This window comes from Brassica napus, chromosome A8 (genome assembly GCF_020379485.1).
Source record: "Brassica napus cultivar Da-Ae chromosome A8, Da-Ae, whole genome shotgun sequence".
NCBI classification, from domain to species: domain Eukaryota; kingdom Viridiplantae; phylum Streptophyta; class Magnoliopsida; order Brassicales; family Brassicaceae; genus Brassica; species Brassica napus.
This window is the reverse complement of record NC_063441.1, coordinates 14,449,507-14,469,807: the sequence shown is the minus strand read 5'-3', so window position 1 is coordinate 14,469,807 and position 20,301 is coordinate 14,449,507. Positions and strand designations below refer to the sequence as shown.

The 20,301-nt window shown below is 36.1% G+C and overlaps 3 protein-coding genes and 2 long non-coding RNA genes across 5 annotated transcripts; 2 read left to right on the top strand and 3 right to left on the bottom strand.

Moving 5' to 3' along the window:
- Positions 1 to 4,509: 4,509 nt before the first annotated feature.
- On the top strand, positions 4,510 to 7,289 carry LOC111199741. The gene is made up of 2 exons (XR_002653591.2): positions 4,510 to 6,564; positions 6,640 to 7,289. It is a non-coding gene; the product is annotated as an uncharacterized LOC111199741 (long non-coding RNA).
- Positions 6,365 to 9,310, bottom strand: LOC125577413. Its single transcript, XR_007315847.1, has 3 exons — positions 8,966 to 9,310; positions 7,325 to 8,854; positions 6,365 to 7,087 (listed from the first exon to the last, which is right to left on the bottom strand). It is a non-coding gene; the product is annotated as an uncharacterized LOC125577413 (long non-coding RNA).
- A 3,801-nt stretch (positions 9,311 to 13,111) lies between these two features.
- Positions 13,112 to 15,270, top strand: LOC106424088 (proteasome subunit beta type-6). The gene is made up of 8 exons (XM_013864834.3): positions 13,112 to 13,393; positions 13,686 to 13,762; positions 13,851 to 13,906; positions 13,981 to 14,053; positions 14,409 to 14,520; positions 14,636 to 14,709; positions 14,801 to 14,875; positions 14,979 to 15,270. Exons 1-8 carry the CDS (start codon positions 13,291 to 13,293, stop codon positions 15,108 to 15,110), a joined length of 702 nt encoding a protein of 233 aa, XP_013720288.1. The 5' UTR covers positions 13,112 to 13,290; the 3' UTR covers positions 15,111 to 15,270.
- Positions 15,271 to 16,460: 1,190 nt separating this feature from the next.
- LOC125577412 lies at positions 16,461 to 18,807 on the bottom strand. Its single transcript, XM_048738913.1, has 2 exons — positions 18,676 to 18,807; positions 16,461 to 16,997 (listed from the first exon to the last, which is right to left on the bottom strand). The coding sequence occupies exon 2, from the start codon at positions 16,981 to 16,983 to the stop codon at positions 16,642 to 16,644; it is 342 nt and encodes a 113-aa protein (XP_048594870.1). The 5' UTR covers positions 16,984 to 16,997; positions 18,676 to 18,807; the 3' UTR covers positions 16,461 to 16,641.
- On the bottom strand, positions 17,250 to 18,146 carry LOC106359019 (glutathione S-transferase T3-like). The gene has a single exon (XM_048737488.1). It carries the CDS (start codon positions 18,144 to 18,146, stop codon positions 17,250 to 17,252), a length of 897 nt encoding a protein of 298 aa, XP_048593445.1.
- Positions 18,808 to 20,301: the final 1,494 nt, after the last annotated feature.

The following is a 20,301-nucleotide window of genomic DNA, read 5'->3' as shown; positions in this document are numbered from 1 at the left end:
ATCTCATATAAAAGCAAGAAAATTAGAATACATAAATATATAATTAAAAAATGAACATAGGGTGTCCACATCAGCGGAAAAAAATTATTCTAAAAAATGACACATGGCATTAACAAAAAAATAAAAATAAATATACATATAAAAAAAATAAAAAATAAAAAAATAAGTAAATATACAATATAAAAATAGAAATTTTACATTAAACAATAATAAGTAAGTATACAATATAAAGAAAATAAATAAAAAGTAAATATACAATATAAGAAATAGAAATATTACACTAAACATCTATCTAAAAAATCTATTATAAAATAAATAATAAGTAAATATAAAATATAAGTAAAATAAAAACAGTTAGATAAGTAAATATACAATAAAATAAATAAATATACAATATAAGAAACAGAACAACTACATTAAACATCTATTTGAAAAATGTAGAGTTTTATATTTTTATTACTTCCAAATATTTTTATAAGTAAATAAACAATATAAAAAATAAGCATACAATATAATAAATATAAATTTTATATGAAACATCTATTATAATATTATCATTTGATATAAAAGCACGAAAGTTAGAATAAGTAAATATACAATACAAGAAAAATAAACAATAGGTAAAATACAATTAATAAATAAAAAAACTAAATTAAACATCTCTCTCAAAAAATGTATAGTAAAATAAATAATAAGTAAATATACAATATAATAAATAGAAATATTATGTTAAACATCTATAGTAATATTAGAATAAGTAAATATACTATATAAACAAAATAAAAACAAATCTGAGAAACATACAGTAAAATAAATTATAAGTAAATATACAATATAAGAAATAAAAATATCACATTAAACATTTATAAATAATATTATCATTTGATATAAAAGTAAAAAAATAGAATAAGTAAATATACAATATAAGAAAAATAAAAATAGGTAAAATACAATTAAGAAATGCAAAAACTACATTAAACATCTATCTGAAAATTGTATTGCTTTAAATTTTTATTATTTAAAAATACAATAAGTAAATATAATATATAAGAAATAAAAACATTACATTAAATATATATCGTAATATTATCATTGATATAAAAGCAAGAAATTTAGAATAAGTAAATATAAAAAATAAGAAAAGATAAACAGTAAGTAAATATACAATATAAAACATGGAAAACTAAATTAAACATTTATCTGAAAAATATATAGTTAAATGGATAATGTATATTTAAATAAATAATAAACAAATATACAATATAAGAAATATAAATATTACATTAAACATCTATTGTAATATTATCATTTGATATAAAAGCAAGAAAATTAGAATAAATAAATATACAATATTGAAAAATTCGCTAGAATAGCCATTTTTAAGTTTTTGTTACAAAATAGCTATAAATGAGAAAAATGACCAAAATAAGTCTTATTAAAGAGTAAAAATATATTTATACCCTATGGTTAACTAACATAAACTTATGGTTTAGAGTTAAGGGGTGGAGTTTTGAGGATAGGGTTTCAAATTTTTAAAAATAAAAATAAAAAAAAATTAAAATTTTCAAAACAAAAGGGGCTATTTTGGTCATGTTCCTTATTGAATGTTATTTTGTGACAAAAAATTAAAAAATCTTTTTGAGAGAATTGCTCTAGAATATAAGAAAAGATAAATAATAAGTAAATATATAATATGAGAAAGAAAAAACTATATCAAACATCTATTAGAAAAATGTATAGTTTTCTATTTTTTTTAATTTTTTCTAAGAAAATATGTATTTACACAAGCATACAATTTAGAATTTGTTGTTGTTCAGAATACAACATTAAAAAAAAAACAAATATGGTTAACATTTAAAAATAAAAATAGTTCTGCGCGGTTTAACTCCTAGTCTATATTATAATGCCACAATTACTCTCTTCTCTTAAGGACACGTGTCCATTGTTGTGGACCCCAAAAATTTGTGCTACTTTACTGTTTTGTGTTTTAGCGATTTATAAATAGGATTCATTGACTAACTTTTATGTTTTAACTAGGTGACCGGTCCACACTCTGTGCGGACATAAGAACATGACCGACCTGCACCCTGTGTTCTCTCTCGGTCTGCACCTCACGAGAGGGAACACAGTAACGTCAGTATGAAGATGCAGATATTGTGTGTATGTATAATTGCAACGTCACAAAATATTTTGTGTGTTTACGAAGATACTTTCATTCAATAAATAGAATAAAGAGTGTATATTTTTAGAAGTAACAGATTTTATATTATCACTAATTAGAATTGTATTGTATATGTGTCATAATTCTTTATTTTAGGTGAATAATATTATTTTTCCATAAATAATAAACAAACATTTATGTAGACATATTAAAAAAATATATAATAAAAATCGAAATATTATCCATAAATAATATAAATTATGAAATATATTTCTCGATAAAGAAAACAAATTCAATTAGAAACCTGCAAAAAATTATATCTACCAAGCTCTTCTACATGCATGCAGATGAAGCAAACATCAATAAGTTAAACAATTCTTCCATATTTGAAAAACATATATATATATATATATATATATAACAATGACAAATTAAATGGTAAAGTATGTAAACATCTGTTTTCTACCAGCGTGAGTTAGAACACCGCCGTATTTAAGAATCATAAGGGCCTCTACAGGTCTTTATTCTTCGCCTTCATCATCCCACTTCAGCGGCTTCAGTTGAACCTTCTTGTATATCCGTGAAAAATTTCCTCCCTGCACCATTCCAAAAGATTCTTTGCTGTGAGAAAATGACCTCATGAATTAAATAAAAAATGCATAATACTAGCTTACTTATAAGATAGTATATTCAACAAAAAAAAATGATATAAGATAGTATTACTAAATGATACTATGTAATACTTTCCCGGACAATATTCAAAGAACCTCTACAAAAACTGCTTTAACTTGGCGAAGCTTCTCAGCATGTTCAATCAAGGTTTTCTGGATCACCATCACTCTCACGACCTGGTCTACATATAAAAAAAGGAAAACCATATTGTCATTACCAGTATTCAACACATGGAAAAGATAGACCAGACATGCTTTTTGGAGACAAGACACAAAGAGTTGATTTCAGGGTTCTAAAGATGAGGAGCATTTGTATCTAAACACATTTTTCTTAGCACACAAGCAGCATTATCGTAATATCTTAATAATATGAGAGGAGAGATTTGTGAATAATACTTTAAAGAATGAAAAGAGAATGTTTGTATTTTAAGACCTTGAGTGTCTCCTATATATATACAGTCGATTTATTCTCATATTAATGATTTTAATATTTTGCACAATAAATAATTAAATCGTTTATAGAAAGATATTAAATGTGTATTGTCAAAAAATGATTTGCATATGATATGATTTTAACTTGCGCAAGTAATCCATATTAGAAAGGTAAGTTATTAAAAACAAACAAACTAATTAGAAACATTAAAATATTTTGTAAGCAATATAATAAATATGATATCAACATGCGCAAGTTTACCGTTTGAATAATAAGGAAAGTTTTTAATATTTGTCTTAATTCTAAATCTTGCCCAAGGATAAACTAAATCGATAAAATTTAATGATTTCAACTTGCGCAAGTAATCTATATTAGAAATGTAAGTTATTAAAAACAAATTTTGTCAATAAGTTATTTGCATATTTAATGATTTCAACTTGCGCAAGTAATCCATATTAGAAAGATAAGTTATTAAAAACAAACAACGTAATTAGTAGGGGTGAGCACTTTACCCGATATCCGAAGTAGCACCCGAACCCGATCCGAAAAACCCGAACTGAAATCCGAACCGAAGTTGCAAAATACCCGAACGGGTATTGAATAAGGAGAGATTGGATACCCGAACGGATAATACCCGAACCCGAATGGATATCCGAAGATAACCGAACATATGTATAATTAACCTTATATTTCTAGTTTATATCTTTCATTTTATATAAAATATTTATATTGATATTACACATACTTTAAGTTCATATGATATACATACAATTACGAAAAAATGATTTGCTACTCACTTAAAATGCATGTCAAGTTTTTTATTAAAAAAATTAACAAAAAGTTACATCCGAAATTAAAAAAAATAAATAAATTAATGCCTTTTTAGTTTTAAAATGTTATGTCCAAATCTATTAACTATTCAATCTATTAAAAATAAAAAATTAGTTAACTGAAAGTTATATTTTTAAATATAAGAAACTTGAGAAATGAAAATTTTAATTTTGTTTTTCAAAATCTAAATATCTGAACCAGATCCGAAATAACCGAATCCGAACTAAAAATATCCGAACCCGACCCGAAGTACAGAAATACCCGAACGGGTTCTACACCTTTATACCGAAATACCCGAAAATCCAAAATACCCGACCTGAACCCGAACGGGTACCCAAGGCTAAACTAAATCGATAATTATTATCCCCTAGCTATATATGGGCTTAACGAAATCGACAATAGTTTTGGGCTTGTCTACATAAGCGATTGATTAAAATAAATGAAAAGGAAAAATTCAAAAAAAGCAGCCAATAGAATTATAACGTTTTTCCTGAGAAGCTCTATATGAGTACCACCTCAGCAGAAATCACTAAAGTGACTTCTCTTTTAATGTATAGGAGGATTTGTACAAAACCCATGACCCAATAATTGACCCAATAAAGTTAAGAGGATTCATCGTCACATCCTCATCATCTCTTCTTCTTCTTCTTCTTCATTGTCTTGTTCGTTTAATGAAAGCTGCGTTCGACATCTGCGTCTGAGATTTGTTCATAAGTTGATTAAAGGGCTGTTCGTTTGGTTGCCACAGGTACCGGCGGCAGCGGCAGCGTCAACATTCTGCGTCAACTCTTGTTCGTTTCGTTGACGCAGGAAGCTGCGTCCGAACGCCGCGTCCTGCGGCTGACGCCGATAAAACCTGCAGTAGCGATATAGTATGCAGCAGCATCAGCGGCGGCATCAGCAGCAGCGTCTGCAAAATAAACAACAACTGTCCTCATTGACACTGCCGCCACCGCTGACGATGACGCTGCCGCTGACGCCGAAACCGGCGGCAACCAAACGAACAGGGCTTAAATGAAATGAAAACAAAAGAAGCAGCGTCAAAAAAAACAAAGCTTTCCGGTGTTGCCGCTGACGTCAAAAAAAGTAGCGACCATTGTTCCTCATTTCTCTCTCCTCTCTGCTACTGAAATCAGAAACGCGGGCGTCACCTTTTCTTCTCTCTTTCTCTTTGGATACCTTTTTTTCTTCTAAATTTTGATCTGCAGTCGCTGCGGCAGCGTTCGTTTAAGAGGATTCATCGTCACATCCTCATCATCTCTTCTTCTTCTTCAATGTAGATTTGGGGTTTGAATCGGTTCAGTCTCTGAATAACAGAAAGTAACCTTTGGTTTCCATGAAGCAGTGAATCTTCTTATCAGTACATCTCCCCATATTAACTCAGGCGATCATTAAGGCTTCGGAATCGTTACACTTTAGCTATTTCTTCATCATGTTAAACACTGAAACCCTTCATCTCAGATACAGCTCCCAACTCCGAACAAGAAGCTAATGCTATTCGCTCTCCAACTCGCGATCCCCACCGGAATCAGAACCCTAGGATTTATCTGAGCCACGGTGGTGCTTCTCCGCGGGTTTGCAATCACTCTCAACGGTTCCGATTTCTAGGACATCACCGTCAAAGGCGCCAGAATCTTCAACATAAGCCATGAGTTCGAGTGGCAGCACCAAGCCACGATGGACCATTGCCTGCGTCGGGATCAGCAGCTTCCGCGCTCTCGGATCAAACTCAGCCTCGCTTCTCAGATGTCTACGAATTCGATCGACAGAAACGACGACGGTGACAAGAGACTGCAAAGCGGCCACGTGGAAGAACTCAGACGTGCTTCTCCTTCCGTACGCGAGATGGTTCTTCATCTCCAGCACAGTGAAACGCCTCCTCTACTGGCTCCAGCTTCTCTCCGCAACGGCTTGTGTTGCTATTAAGTAGTCTTACAAGCTCGAGGCACAACTACGGAGACGTTCAGAAAGGAGATACGGATAAGAGAAACAAACAGTCGGCTCTCAACATATTCTACTCGCTTGCCTATAGGGAATGGCGAATCAGCGTTTGTGACTAGAGGGTGTGAGTTTGGTGTTACGAGGTTTTTGTATGATTCTTACTCCAAGTGTGTTAATGAGAGTATCTTTAATGGTTTGAAGATGGATATTGTGAGCTTTGGTATGAAGCTCTTTGGATCAAACTCTTCTGATGAGCAGCTTATCGGAGTTTAGGATTCTTAGATAGTTTGCAGTCAACGAACAGTCCTTGGAGGAGACACTTTAGAAGATCAGAGTCAACTTCTTTGTTGTTGAAAGGGTTTACAAATCAGAATGTTGCAAACTTTACAGAGAAGTGATAACATGGTTGCTAACTTTTTTTGTTGTTACTCTTGTTCTAGTTACACAAACCAACCTTGTCCTTGCCTTCTTGTGGATCCACGTTGGTATTGCTTCGTCTTCATGTAAGACCATAACACAGCGAACTGGTAAGTCTTCTGACAGAACCTCCAAAAGTTGAGCTGGCTCTGTGACTAGCTCATGAAAATATTCTGTCTTCCCAGAAACTTCTCTGTACGATCTTGCCAATGAAACGCCCATATATATATAGCAAAAACCTTCTGCAGCCTGGAATGGGGTGTGATGCGCAACATAGGTAACTCTGTCCTTGACCTGTTCTAGCACCACTAGAACCATGTAAACGAGCGCACATTTTCTGTAGAATTCTTTCAGTATCTTTTTTTCTTGGCTTTCCATTCCATAGACTTGCAGTACCATAAGCTTATTATACCCAAGGAGCAAAGAAGAGTCTAGTGATTCGTTGTGGTGTGTCTAAGATTAGGTTCCAAGGGGAGGACATGTACCAGCTTGCTTCAAACTCTCAAAAAATCTGTAACTAACCTGACCCGACTGAAAGTAGCCATTTTGGCCACGGAAAATAAGTTGTCCTGTAATATTCAGTGGCTGCTCATCATTATGCCTTGAAAGGAGGGATCTGATCTTTGATAGGATCTGCGCACAAAAAGAAAGCACTTTGAGATCTGTTAGATGGTTTTCTAATAGTTTTCTTTAGCACACTTTTGGCGTTAAAATAAATTACGTTCTTACTCTTTTAGAATGGCATTCCATTTTATTATTGTATTCTGTGTTTGTACTGTATGTTTTCTAGGCATACATGGAACGTTTTTTCATCTATGGAGAGAACATTATGACCCTTGTTTAATTAATTAGAAGAAAGCGAGGATATACCTCCAAAGATTGCTTTCACCAATTCATTAGCTGCTCGTGCTACTGAAGAAACTTCACATGAACCAAAACACTTCCGAAGGTTTGCTTCTTCAAGTCAACTGTTCCTCCTTCAAAGATTTAAGATTTAGATTCAAATTTTACATGAAACGATACATATTTTCATTCAATTCTTAACTATATAAGACGAAAAAGGAAAGGAAAAAAGAAAAGAAAAGCCATACATATTAGACACAACATGAAAGGGAAAAGGATTTAAATAAAAATCTGAATCTTTGAGTTCATGGCCATATATGTGTTATCGGCCTAAAAATATCTTTGGGGTAAATTTCTTTGGTCGGGGGTTGTGGATATCATCACGACAAGTAGGACATGAAGGCTTGTGGCCCAGCCACGTGAGAATACAATCCCTGTGAAAATTGTAATCGCAGCAGCGCAACTTGGTGATGATACTCCTAGGACCAAAATCTTGTAGGCAGATTGGACAATCTGGTTCGGTTGGTATTTTACGACCTTCAGAATTGTAATCATTCACATCAATACAGTTATTGATATATGTTTGTTTGACTGCTCCAACTTGAGCTTCAACCATGAAACCACTTCTTTTGCCCTCCGTAATGGCATCTTTGCAGATTTGAGGAAGGATGAACGGTTGAATCCAGGTGGGTATAATTGTCTTAGACAAGGCCTTAGCAACATAACCTCTGCAAATTTCTTCACCAGCAAGAAAACAAGGTGGGATCTCCAATCCAATAACCGGTGAAGCTATGGTTCTGTGTTTTAACAGATTTTCGCGAAGAAAGCTACCATCCCTCACAAAACGCAGTTCAACTTCTCGGACCCGTATCGAGAATGATACTGCAGTATTGGAATCAACGGCACGCGTCTTCGATTCATAGTTTACAGTCTGCTTCGTTGAGATGATCCCGTCCAGGTCCATGATTGTTATTACCAAAGCGTTGCTAATCTCTTTTCTTAATTTGTTTCTCTCTGTTGTGTTCCTCTGATTAGAGATCGATTGCTAAATATTTATAGAGAAGCAAGGGTTCGTCAAAAAGGAAATATGTTTGAAAAAAGGAAAAAATTGCGTTTTCTAAGAGAAAAAAAAAAGGAAAAGATTAACAAATAAAACAAAGGAAGGTACTTTCACCTCACAAACGGTTGAATTAAATCACAAACGGTTTTAATTTATATTTTAGTAGGCTTTTGAGTATAGATTAGTTACCGTGGGATGGTACAGTCATCAGGCTGCCATTCCCACCGAAGATAATCAGTTTCTGGTCTTCCGTTTTTCATTCAAGAGAATTGACGGTCGATGTATGGACATGACTCATCAGTGTAGAGTGGCTCAGCTGAGCTATTGTAATTTGTAAACCCATTTCCCGGCTGCAACATTACACTCTTCTGGATCGAATTCAAACCTATCGTCCACCACATCCATATTTTCTGACCTCTCTTCTCGACCATTTTCCTCTCGACCGTTCTCCTCTCGACCATTCTCCTCTCGTACTTTCTCCTCTTGAACTATATCCTCTGTCCATCACGTAAAAACAGAAAAAAAATTATGTGCTTACTTGCACCGCAAGAGAAGAAAAACAAAACCAGAGTTTGAGGTTCGGGTATCCCGTATCCGTATGTTCTTACTAGGTTTAGAGCTAAGGTCTTTCCTAGGACAAGACTTTAACTTGAGGACATTATAAGACAAAGTGGAAGAGGACATCAAGCTGATTCTTTCGGTGTATAAGAGAACGGAGAACATAAAACCGCATATAACAAGAACGATGATGGATAGAGGAATCTTGGCTCCTCTACTAGGAACCAAGAAGCTCATAGTGGCAAATCCGTTAATTTTTCTGTGGGATACGTGTCGGGTTAGGAAATTAAAGAGAGAGTGTTTGGTTTATATTTGGGAAATTAAGCATTGAGTAGGAGTGAAGCTAAAGTCATGTTTGGATGTATTGCTCCCATCTTTTTCCCAATTTAATAAACATGCGGTTAGGGAGGTTAGACTTTGATATGATTGGGTTTTTTCTATTGATTATAATCTGTAAACGTGAAATGCACATTGTCATTCTTTGGGTCATTTTTTGCCATATAATGAATCCTTATGACGTCTTCCGTTTGATTGTATCTACCATCTGAGCTACATCCCCAATGTCGATATCGATTAGAAACCTATTTTAGTCTGCAGGAACAAACCACAAGTTGTTTCCACCTGTATTTGAGCTAATAATGGGATTTTGGATATTCTAGAAGATTGGGGCATTCCCATCGAATAGACAGTTCGAACTTCACATGTGAAACTATTGGAAATTACGACGATGCGTAATATATAATGTGTAACATGAGAGACAAATAGTAAATAGTTAAATACATACGCCCAAACTCTTAAGGATACTCTTTTTTTTTTTTTTTGACAAAACTCTTTTAAGGATACTAAATTTTTGAGAAAACAAAAGTTACCGTATACTATATATCGGCAGTGCTAAATTATCTATACTAGGGGCTGAGCATACATCCTTATTTATAGATTCAGATTCGTTACCTTCGAGGAAGATGATGGTCTTCTTGAATGCGAGTTAGTGGAACTCGTAGACCGTTACGCTTCCATGGGTAAAGAGGAGGTGCACTGAACTTTGATCGAAACGACATTGCAAGGACGTACATACACCTACAATGAGTTTGGTCTAATTTGTTTGGTCGTAAAGGATGTTTGGTTATCTAACCAAACTCTACGTTTTTGTCTTTTAGTTGGTTAGGGTTTTGTTTCTTTTTGTTTGTGGACTCTTCTTCATCCTCGCTGTCTCTCTCAACTCTGTCTGTGAACACATATTTTATCCTTTCAACTCTTCACCTCCTTTAAGGCTCAATGAGGTTCAACGTATCCTACTAAATTCCCCGGATTAATGTGATTCTCATTAAAACCAATAACATTCTCGACCTCTCCGTTTCCTTTCTTTTATCTATAAATTGGAGAGGATTACTAGTGGGATGAATCTACACAATCACTCTCATCAGTTCCTTTGAAAATGTCTTCTTCCGATGCTGTTGTTACGCAATCCGCCTTCGATGTTCTCCGACTCGGAAGATCTTCCCAGTTCACTGTTGCTTGCCTGCTCTGTTTTTGGGACTTCAAAAACATCAAGAAGCAAGTTTCCCTCTTTCTGTTTTGTTTTAATAATTTTGATAATGTCTGATATAATTATGTGAATTTTTGTATTGCAGGGTCACATATGGAGAACAGGTTTTGAATGTAATGAACTTAAGTATGTTGTTTTCGAGGATGTAGCAGAGGCTTTAGAAACCTTTAAATGCTGCGAGATTGGAACCTTTAGATGTTGTATTGATTCTGTCTTCAAAGCAATCATTTAAGAAGTTGCGGATATTGACTCCATAGTGTTCACTCTCAGACCAAACACCAGAAGAAAATCTTCTTCGCCTGGAAAGCCAAATCATAATCTCGGCATACGGCGTTGCATGGGTGTCAGAGATGGCAACCGTAACCAGAATACATATGGAGAGAATCTCAAGAGAGGAAGATGAAAAGGAAACGCAGCTAATTGTATAGTAGAAGTAAGAGAGCGAGAGAGACTGAGAAAGTTGCCAAGCTGATCCTTTAAAAGTTAGAATAAACCTCTGATCTAGGTCCTTGATCTCACATGACTTTTTGTTCAAAATGTCTTCCATACCCTTCGCTGGGGACCTGAATATAGGTGGGTTAGTCTCCCCTAAGCACGGAGTCAAGTAGCCTTTCATACCATCACTGCAAGTAGTTCCAAGATCATCAAGAAATAGTTCGAGAAAATCTTAAAAGTTGCAAGTGTAAAATTCAAACTTACCAGCTGACTTCATACTCATCCACCATGAAGTAAAAAAAGATAAGAAAGTTATGTTTCATTTTATTTATAAACTTTAGCTGAGGTCTGACGTCAACCTTAACGTCTTCTCTCTCCTTGCCACTCAATTGCCGACAATGGTTGCTAAGAGAGAAGATGAATATATTTGGCAAGGAAAGCGAAGTTGCTATGATAAGCATGTCACACATACGGCCGGTTCTACACTTCTTATTATCCTGCGTAATGAAAGTAAAACCATTGAAAGACGGTCATTTAAGAAAACTGAGCCTTCACTGAAGGTAATTACTAAAACAATGGAGTGGAAGATTGATACCTTTATTATTATTTTTTCTTGGCATTTTAATATCATCAACAGATGCTATTAAGTCTCCATGTCTGAAACTTTATAAGCCACATCAATGGTGTCTCTCCTCCACCATTATCCTAAAAGCTAACCTCTCTCCTTGATAATTCACAAAATCAACAAAGTAAGGCTCAGAAGGACAAATGTAACCAAACGGTACTGCATGAGGCAAATGCAGACCTTATTATGTCTCAGTTTGAGAAGGTTTGTGCCAAAATTAATAGCAACACTTCCAAAAATATTGATGAAATCTCCGATGACATTGCCATACCATATTTAAAGAACGGAGATAACAACATCTAAAGCTGCAAATTTGGTGCAATCACAACTTCGGGCTCTCAATCCTAAAGCCTTCGGAATCAAAAGGAGAAGAAATCATCTAAGTGTATAGCCTAAGAGGGCCTACATGAATAAAATGATGGTAATTGCAAGATATACAAACAGAAACAGAAGCTTGCAACTTCGATTATGTAATAAAAAAGAAAACTGTCCATACAACTCCATTGGAGAGTTTCTTCAACTGTTAAATCTATCGAAGCATTGACCAAACTGAAGATTAGAATAGAATTGAAGAGGCAAAAAAAAACCTGCTAGAAGACGTGAGATGATTCAGATTCAGATTGATTCTAAACAGCAAAGCAGAGTAGTTTGGTTATAAAATCAGTTTAGTTTGAAAGTTTTTTTTTAGAAAATGGTTATTAGCCTGTTTAGTAATGGGTTAGTTTGATTTTTTTATTAAAAAATAATGTGCAAATGATGTCGATCTTAATCAAAATTCTAAACCAAATTTACTAAACTAATCAAAATTAAACTGAACTCAATTAAAATGACCTGAATAATTAATCATATATGTACCAAAAAAGTTTTTTTAAATTTGGTTAAATTTTGATAGAATTTTCATAAATTGAAGTAACCGTAACCGAAGAACGAATCAAATTTTGTTCTACAAAATTTCATACGAACCGAAAAAGAAAAAAAAAAACCAGAATTAGCCAAACCAAACTAACGGTTTGAAAAAAAAAATTAATTTCTTGAATTTTTTATATTTAAAAATATAACTTTCATTTAACTATTTTTTTTTAATAGATTGAATGGTTAATAGATTTGGACATAACATTTTGAAACTAAAAAAAACATTAATTTGGTTATTGTTTTTAAATTTTGGATGTAACTTTTTGTTAATTCTTGAAATAAAAAGTTTGACATGCATTTTAAGTGAGTAGCAAATTATTTTTTCTGTAAATGTATGTATATCATATGAACTTAAAGTATGTGCAGTATCAATATAATTATTTTATATAAAATGAGAGATGTAAACTAGAAATCTAAGGTTAATTATACATATGTTCGGTTATCTTCGGATATCCATTCGGGTTCAGATTTCGGTTCAATATTCTGTTTAGATATTTTGCTACTTCGGTTCGGATTTTGATTCGGATTTTTAGATCAGGTTCGGATTCAGCTTCGGATATTGGACAAAATGTTCACCCCTGCTTAGTGGGAAAGAAGAATCAAGAAGAAGTATCGTGCTTGTAATTATGAGGCTCGTAAGAACAATTAGGTGTTGGGCTTTAAGGCAGTCTCCTCTATCTCGGCCCAATATACTGAAGAACAAGAAAAAAAAGAGAGAGAGGAGAGAACCCGACTTGGGGATTAAGTCAGTTCTTCTCTTCTAATCAGTAGCCATCACCGTGATCTTGGACTGTTAGTCGCCTAACTCTCAGCTCAGAGATTCTTTTCTTCCCATACAAGTTTCGAATCCTACCGCGATGGATCTTAATCTCGATGCGCCGCACTCTATGGGGACGACCATCATCGGCGTCACTTACAACGGAGGCGTCGTCCTCGGAGCCGACTCACGTACCAGCACCGGTCAGATTTCTCTTCTTTTGTTTCGTTAAGTCTTTCCTTAAGCTCATGTAAGAGATCTGTTCTGCTTCATCGCCTCCGTATATCTTTGGATCATCTGGGAAAATAGGGTTTAGTTTAGCTTCTTGATATGTTAAATAGGAATCGTATTTCTCGATAAAGGTCGTGTCTTTGGCTTTGTCAATGAGTTCAATTTAGGGGTTTTTGGCTGAAACTTGGAGCTGTGTTTTGATTGTTCTGTTTGTTTGGGAGAAAAGCTGATGGAATTGGGATCTTGTTATAATTACTCGCGCAGGCATGTATGTAGCGAATCGAGCTTCAGACAAGATCACACAGCTCACTGACAATGTCTACGTCTGCCGTTCTGGATCGGTAATCTCTCCTTTGTGTCTCTTAGGGGTTTACTCTGTGGCTGCGTTTTGCTGATTAACACGAAGCTCTTTCTTGTTCCTTTTTGTAGGCTGCTGATTCTCAGGTTGTTTCTGACTACGTCCGTTACTTCCTTCACCAGCATACGTGAGTGTTTTATTATTCCCCCTTGTTCGAGCAAGCTTCATGACTTAATAGATTTGGTTCTTTACGGTTTGCAGAATTCAGCTGGGACAGCCTGCGACTGTAAAGGTTTCTGCCAACCTCATTAGGATGCTCGCTTACAATAACAAGGTACTAGTTTTGCATTAAAGCTTGCATTTTTGTTTGGTTGTTTCACAAGAAGCTTAAACTTAGAGTAGTTGGAGATTGGAGAATGTGGATGTTGTTTTATTTTCTTGTAGAGAAAACATGCTGTACAGAACCCACTGATACCTTTTGTTTGGAAGCGTGACCTTGAGAAACAACGTTTGGTTGATATACGACTTAATGGAAGTGTTGAAAGTTCCTGTTCTTAATGCTACTGTATCATGTGCTCAACAAGAATGTATTCTGTTATAATAATATCCTAAGATCTCAGATCTCCAGTGCGTTATTGTATGATTATAGGGATTTGTTGACTTGAGCATTGTATGTATTTGTTGGGCAGAACATGCTGCAAACTGGCCTCATAGTTGGTGGCTGGGATAAGTATGAAGGCGGGAAGATCTACGGGATTCCACTTGGTGGAACTGTAGTGGAGCAACCGTTTGCTATTGGAGGTACAAAGTACAAACCATTTGTGTTTTGACATAGCTGTATTCGATTTAGCTCTCTTTGTTATATGATACATATCTTTCCTGCTACTAAATAGTTGAGTTGTGTGTGTTTGTGTAGGCTCTGGCTCGAGTTACCTTTACGGGTTCTTTGATCAGGCCTGGAAAGAAAACATGACCAAAGAAGAAGCTGAGGTATGGCGGTTCGGATCATTTATCTCTGTTTATGCAAAAATCGCACAAATCCACATTTGTTGTAACTAATCCTTGCTATTGTATTTTGCAGCAACTTGTTGTGAAGGCGGTTTCACTAGCCATCGCCCGTGATGGAGCCAGTGGAGGAGTCGTACGAACTGTCATTGTAAGATATCGCTCTGACCAGAACTCTCTGATGCTAAGACTAATATATAACCTCTCTAATGGAACTCAGTGAACAAAACTGCTTTTCATGTCTTTTTGAACAGATAAATTCAGAGGGAGTGACCAGAAACTTCTACCCTGGGGATAAGTTACAGCTTTGGCATGAGGAGTTGGAGCCTCAGAACTCCTTGTTGGACATCCTCAACGCTGCTGGTCCTGAACCAATGGCCATGTGATGTTGCAAACAATGGTCATTCTCTCTCTGTCAAACAAACGTTTTAGATGTTTCTTTACATTTACCGATGTCTTTAAACTCTATTTGAGGTTTTTCTGGATTGACCCGATATGTTAAATGGATATCATGTTTGTTTATGGTTATGGTTTTAATTCCCTGTCCTGAAATTGAATAAGTAGAAACGTTGCCTTCGTTCTTGTTATCACAATTCACAACCAGGAAGTACAATGTCAATAAACAAAAACTTCAGTTATAATATAAGTCACAAAACCTTTTACTTATACATGGCCAAACAATTGACACTTCTATACAATGTTACAAAAGATTCTTCCCTCCCTTTTGTACCCGGAGGATTACAAAAGGATAGAATCTTCCTACTGCTTATATAGACACTTGGTTTTGTTTTGAGATGGATCATCTCTTGTAGTCCACGAAAACAAAATCAACTTCTTGTGCATACTTTTTGGTTCAGCTTGCTTCGGTTCCGTCGATTAATGATCGACTTTCCTTTGTTTCTCTAGTTGTATCTTAGCTCATAACATCTTAGAGCATCATTATCCATTGTCCTTAGAATGGTGTCCTTATAATTTTTTATTGTTATTTTTAGCTTAGGACATTTGTAAAGACTTTGTGTTGAAATGATGATTATTGGTGGGACTTATTCTTGGTCCTTAGGATTTTTTTTTAAAATAATTAGTAATATATATAAGATAAAACTTATTTCCATTTTACATATTTAATTTAACACACAAATTATCGAAAACATACATAAAGAATTAAAAGCAAACACACATTTTATTCAATTCATAGAAACTTTAAAATTACATTGGGAGATGTCCAAATTTATCCCATATATTTTCAACCAAATCTGCTTTTAATTGGTGATGGCCTGGTGTATCCCGAACATCTGCTCGACGTCCCAATGTAGCACCGAGATTTGTAGGTCGTCTGACTACAAAAGTGGGATCCTCATCTTCTCCTTGTTCAAATACTGATGCGGAAATAATCTTGTGATTGTACATTGTTTGTCTTGTGACCCTTTCGTACATCATGTGACAATTGAAACCATTTTTTTGACATCTACTCAATTATAACACGAGTTCAATGTATGTGGAAGTGGTTACGAGTTGTATAGTCACATGTACTGACTTACCAGTCATTCAATTACGAGTTGTATAGTCACGAGTTGTATAATTTATAGTCACGAGTAGAAAGTAAATAATTAGAAGAAAAAATGGAGATTCAAAGAGCAGACCAATTAACCAAATCCACAATACAAAGTTACACATTCGAGTCATTCAGAGCTAAGTAGAGTCACATTTTACACTAATTACGAGTCACATTACACATTAGATAAACACAACGACGAGGCCTATGAAGACTAAGACAATAACCATAGCCGCAACTAAGGACTCGAAACTCCACGTTGATCTACTCTTAGCCAACTCACAGACCATGTTCTCTAGTCTAAATAGCTTCTGGTTAGTGTCATAGTCACTCAACAAGGTCAGAGCATCTACCTTCTCATCTAACTAAAGTGTGTGTCGATCCCTGGCTCTCATCTCCTCCATTACAGCATCATCCCACCACTTCCACACATGACACTCTCCATCATCTGCATTACCACAAGTATAGTATCTGCGGAAATCCTTAGACGTAGCTATCTTCGGTGCACTCCCACAGTAGCAAACCTGTGGAATGCCGAACTCAACCTCCGGCTGAGGAGGGTACACAAAGGCCTGAGCGTTCTCGTACTCTAACTGAGCTTGGTCCTCCTGAATGAGAGCTTCTACTTCGTTGTACTCACTGTCGAACCCATCCCCACCAAACGTCTCGGACTGTGAAGGTTGTGAATAGCTGTAATCAAGACCCATGGCTAATCCGAAAACTGCAAAATATTACAAGATAAATATTATTAGAGAATTAATTTAAAAAACGGCAAACAATTACAAGAAATCATGGAGAATGACAACGAGCAAGTAAACATACTACATTAATTCATAAAGGTTTTAGTACACATCGACCACGAAGCAAATTAAACATAGTACAGGAAGCAAACAAACATATAACAGTAAGCAAATAAAACATAGACCCCGACCACATTACAAACTTAGAAACCAAACTACAGGAAGATATCTCTCTAGAAATACTCGGCGAGGAGCTTGTTTTTGGCTACTTCTTCAGCCTCACTGAGTGGTCCGGTTCTGGCTAGAAGAGTGTCTAAGATGGCAAGCTTTGACAGCTTTTCTTTCCTCTCCAAATCCTCCTTCCTCAGCTCCCAAACCGCCGTACAGTCAGCAACAGATTTTCCCTTACCCATTGCACTCCGATTAGCTTTTGCAGCCTTTACTCCTTCGGGGCGTATCTCTTCTCCACCAACATTTGGGGTGGTAGGTTGGGAATCTGATACACCGGTTTTGCGCTTTGAACTTACAGTAGCGTGAGTGGTGTTGAGGTTAAGCCATTTCTGCTCATACCTCAACACACACCACGCATGTTCAAGTGTAAATTTGGACTGGTGATCGAGGTAGAAGATCGCATGGGCCTTCTTGAGAACATCATTCTCATGCTGGCCACTACTTATCTGTCGCTCCGCAGCCGCATATGAAGCACAAAACCTGTTGGTTTCTATATTAATCTTGTGCCACCTCTGCTTGTAATGAACATGTTCGCTACTTTCAACAACATTTCTGCCATCTCCACCATTCAGAGCTGCGAAGAAATAATCTCCCACTCTTTTCCAGAACGTTGAAAACTTTTGGTTATTGCCCACTATAGCATCCTTCGATGTATTTAACCAGGCACTGATCAGCATCTCGTCCTCGGATGGGGTCCATTTATGTCTCCTCCCACGCTCCACGGGTATCTCTGTAGGTGGAGTTGGAGCCTCACTTTCTTGTGAACTAAACTGAGGGAACTGTTGAGATAGAGAAGGAAATGTCTCATATGGAGAGTTTTCAGGACAGACACTTCCTTGTTGACTGTTAAGAAGGCCCATATACCCAGTGGACTGGCTATACGGAATCCTTGGATCCATAGAAATTCGAAGACAGAAGCAATAAGAGAAAATATAGCGGAAGAGAATACAAGATAGAAAGAAGCTGATGGAGAATGAATGAGCTCTATGAAGGATGGTTTAATAGACAATTCCAATTAACTCAACCATAATGACCTATCTACCACAGTACATATCACTTAATACGCATCCCACAACCATAATGGGAGAAAAATAACAGTGCATTAACTACCTAAAACAAACTAGACTATCAAATCAATATACAAACAACAGTTCAAGTCTACTTGAAGTCACAGCAATGAAACTAGATAGTTAATTACGAACTAGACTATCAAATCAATATACAAACAATAATTCAACTCTACACGCTAAAGTTGCAATCAAACTTGAGTGTTCAAGACGCTTTGGTTGCAATCAAACTAGAGAGTTCAAGTGTACCACAAGTCGACATCAAGTCTACTACAAGTCTACAGCAAGTCTACAGCAAGTCTACATCAACTCTACTTCAAGTCAACTTCAAGTCTACATGCTGTGGACGGAGATTAATTACCTTGAACACTGGACGAAATGGTTGTTTCCTAGTTGTGTATCACTGGCTCTCTTTAGACGAGCCTCACCTCACCTAGTTACCTCAGAAGCAAAGGAACACACATCAGAAAAAGAACACACATATCACACAGAACATCAAATATAATTTAAATCCATAAATCAACACCAGTAACTACAATTAAAATTTTATGATGGATTAATCAAGTAATCAAAGCAATGAACGAGTACGAAAATTATTTCAGATTAATCAAGTAATCAAAGCAACCGTCGGGTAAATCTTTCAATCAGATTAATCAACTAATCAAAGCAATGAACGCGTAAAAATTTCTATCAGAGTTTAAACACAAACCGAAAACAATAAAATTCCCAACCAAGTTTATCGAGAACCAACTACATGCAAATACTGAATACAGAGGAGGAACACCCACCCTTCCACCTTCGAATCGCAGAATATGATGTTGATGAGAGGGGAGAACCGTCGACAGAACCGACCGTGGAGAAACCTCGGGAGGAGATCCGTCGGTGGAGAAGACAGGAGAACCGTCGGGAGGAGACAGGAGAACCGTTGGTGGAGAAGACAGGAGAACCGTCGACAGGAGAACCGTCGGGAGGAGACAGGAGAACCGTCGGTGGAGAAGACAGGAGAACCGTCTGGAGGAGACAGGAGAACCATCGGTGGAGAAGACAGGAGAACCGTCGACAGGAGAAACCTCGGGAGGAGATCCGTCGGTGGAGAAGACAGGAGAACCGTCGGGAGGAGATCGAAGAGAGGAGATCGATGGCTCGAGATTCGTCGGTCGAGAAGAGAGGAGATCGAAGGGAGGAGATCGATGGCTCGAGATTCGTCGGTCGAGAAGAGAGGAGATCGAAGAGAGGAGATCGAAGAGAGGCGTTTCGTCGGTCGAGAAGAAGAAAAGGCAAGAAAATTAAATCACAACACTTAACCAAATCGATTATCCCCACCACGTTTTCATCGCCCAATCACCCCAGGCCACGTATCACCTAACGACGACAACAAAAACATCTTAAATTAGATATGTTCTTAGATAATTGTCTCTTTTTGATTTAAATTAAATGTCATTTATGCTAAGGACATCCCATTGGGATATCGTTAATCTTGCCCTTATACCAATCTTTTTAAAGCAGTAAACTATATGAGTCATGGACCTACAGTCATATAATGATTTTTAAGTTTCCAAGGCATATGGTTAGTTCATGCTATATTTCTTGCTGGATCTTGCTGTCTTATATGGAACTTGACATCCTCTAGTTGCTCATAACATATGTATCCTGGAGATCAGGTTCATGAGATAACTACACATGTATTATTGGGTGGTTGCTTAAGATGGTGGGAAGTCTCAGGGTACATATGTCATGTGACCTTTCCGTTTTATCAGATCTCGGCTGCTTAACCCACCCCCTTAAACCATGTGTGTGTGGAAGAGAGAAAGAGAGAGAGCATATCAAAGCTAATTAATACAAACGAAACCCTAAAAGCCCCTATAAGATGAAAAAGGTTGGTGATTTGCAGGGGAAACAAAACAGATTAGGATCGTGCGAAGAGAGGAGAATTGGTGGAATACGGAGTCTCTCGATTGATTTTTTTTTTTTTGGGTCAGCAAACGCT

Coding starts and splice junctions, on each gene's coding strand:
- LOC106424088 (XM_013864834.3), top strand. CDS start 13,291: ATGGATCTTAATCTCGATGCGCCGCACTCTATGGGGACGACCATCATC. Junction 13,394..13,685: donor CGACTCACGTACCAGCACCG/GTCAGATTTCTC, acceptor TTACTCGCGCAG/GCATGTATGTAGCGAATCGA. Junction 14,876..14,978: donor GAGTCGTACGAACTGTCATT/GTAAGATATCGC, acceptor CTTTTTGAACAG/ATAAATTCAGAGGGAGTGAC.
- LOC125577412 (XM_048738913.1), bottom strand. CDS start 16,983: ATGGGTCTTGATTACAGCTATTCACAACCTTCACAGTCCGAGACGTTT.
- LOC106359019 (XM_048737488.1), bottom strand. CDS start 18,146: ATGGATCCAAGGATTCCGTATAGCCAGTCCACTGGGTATATGGGCCTT.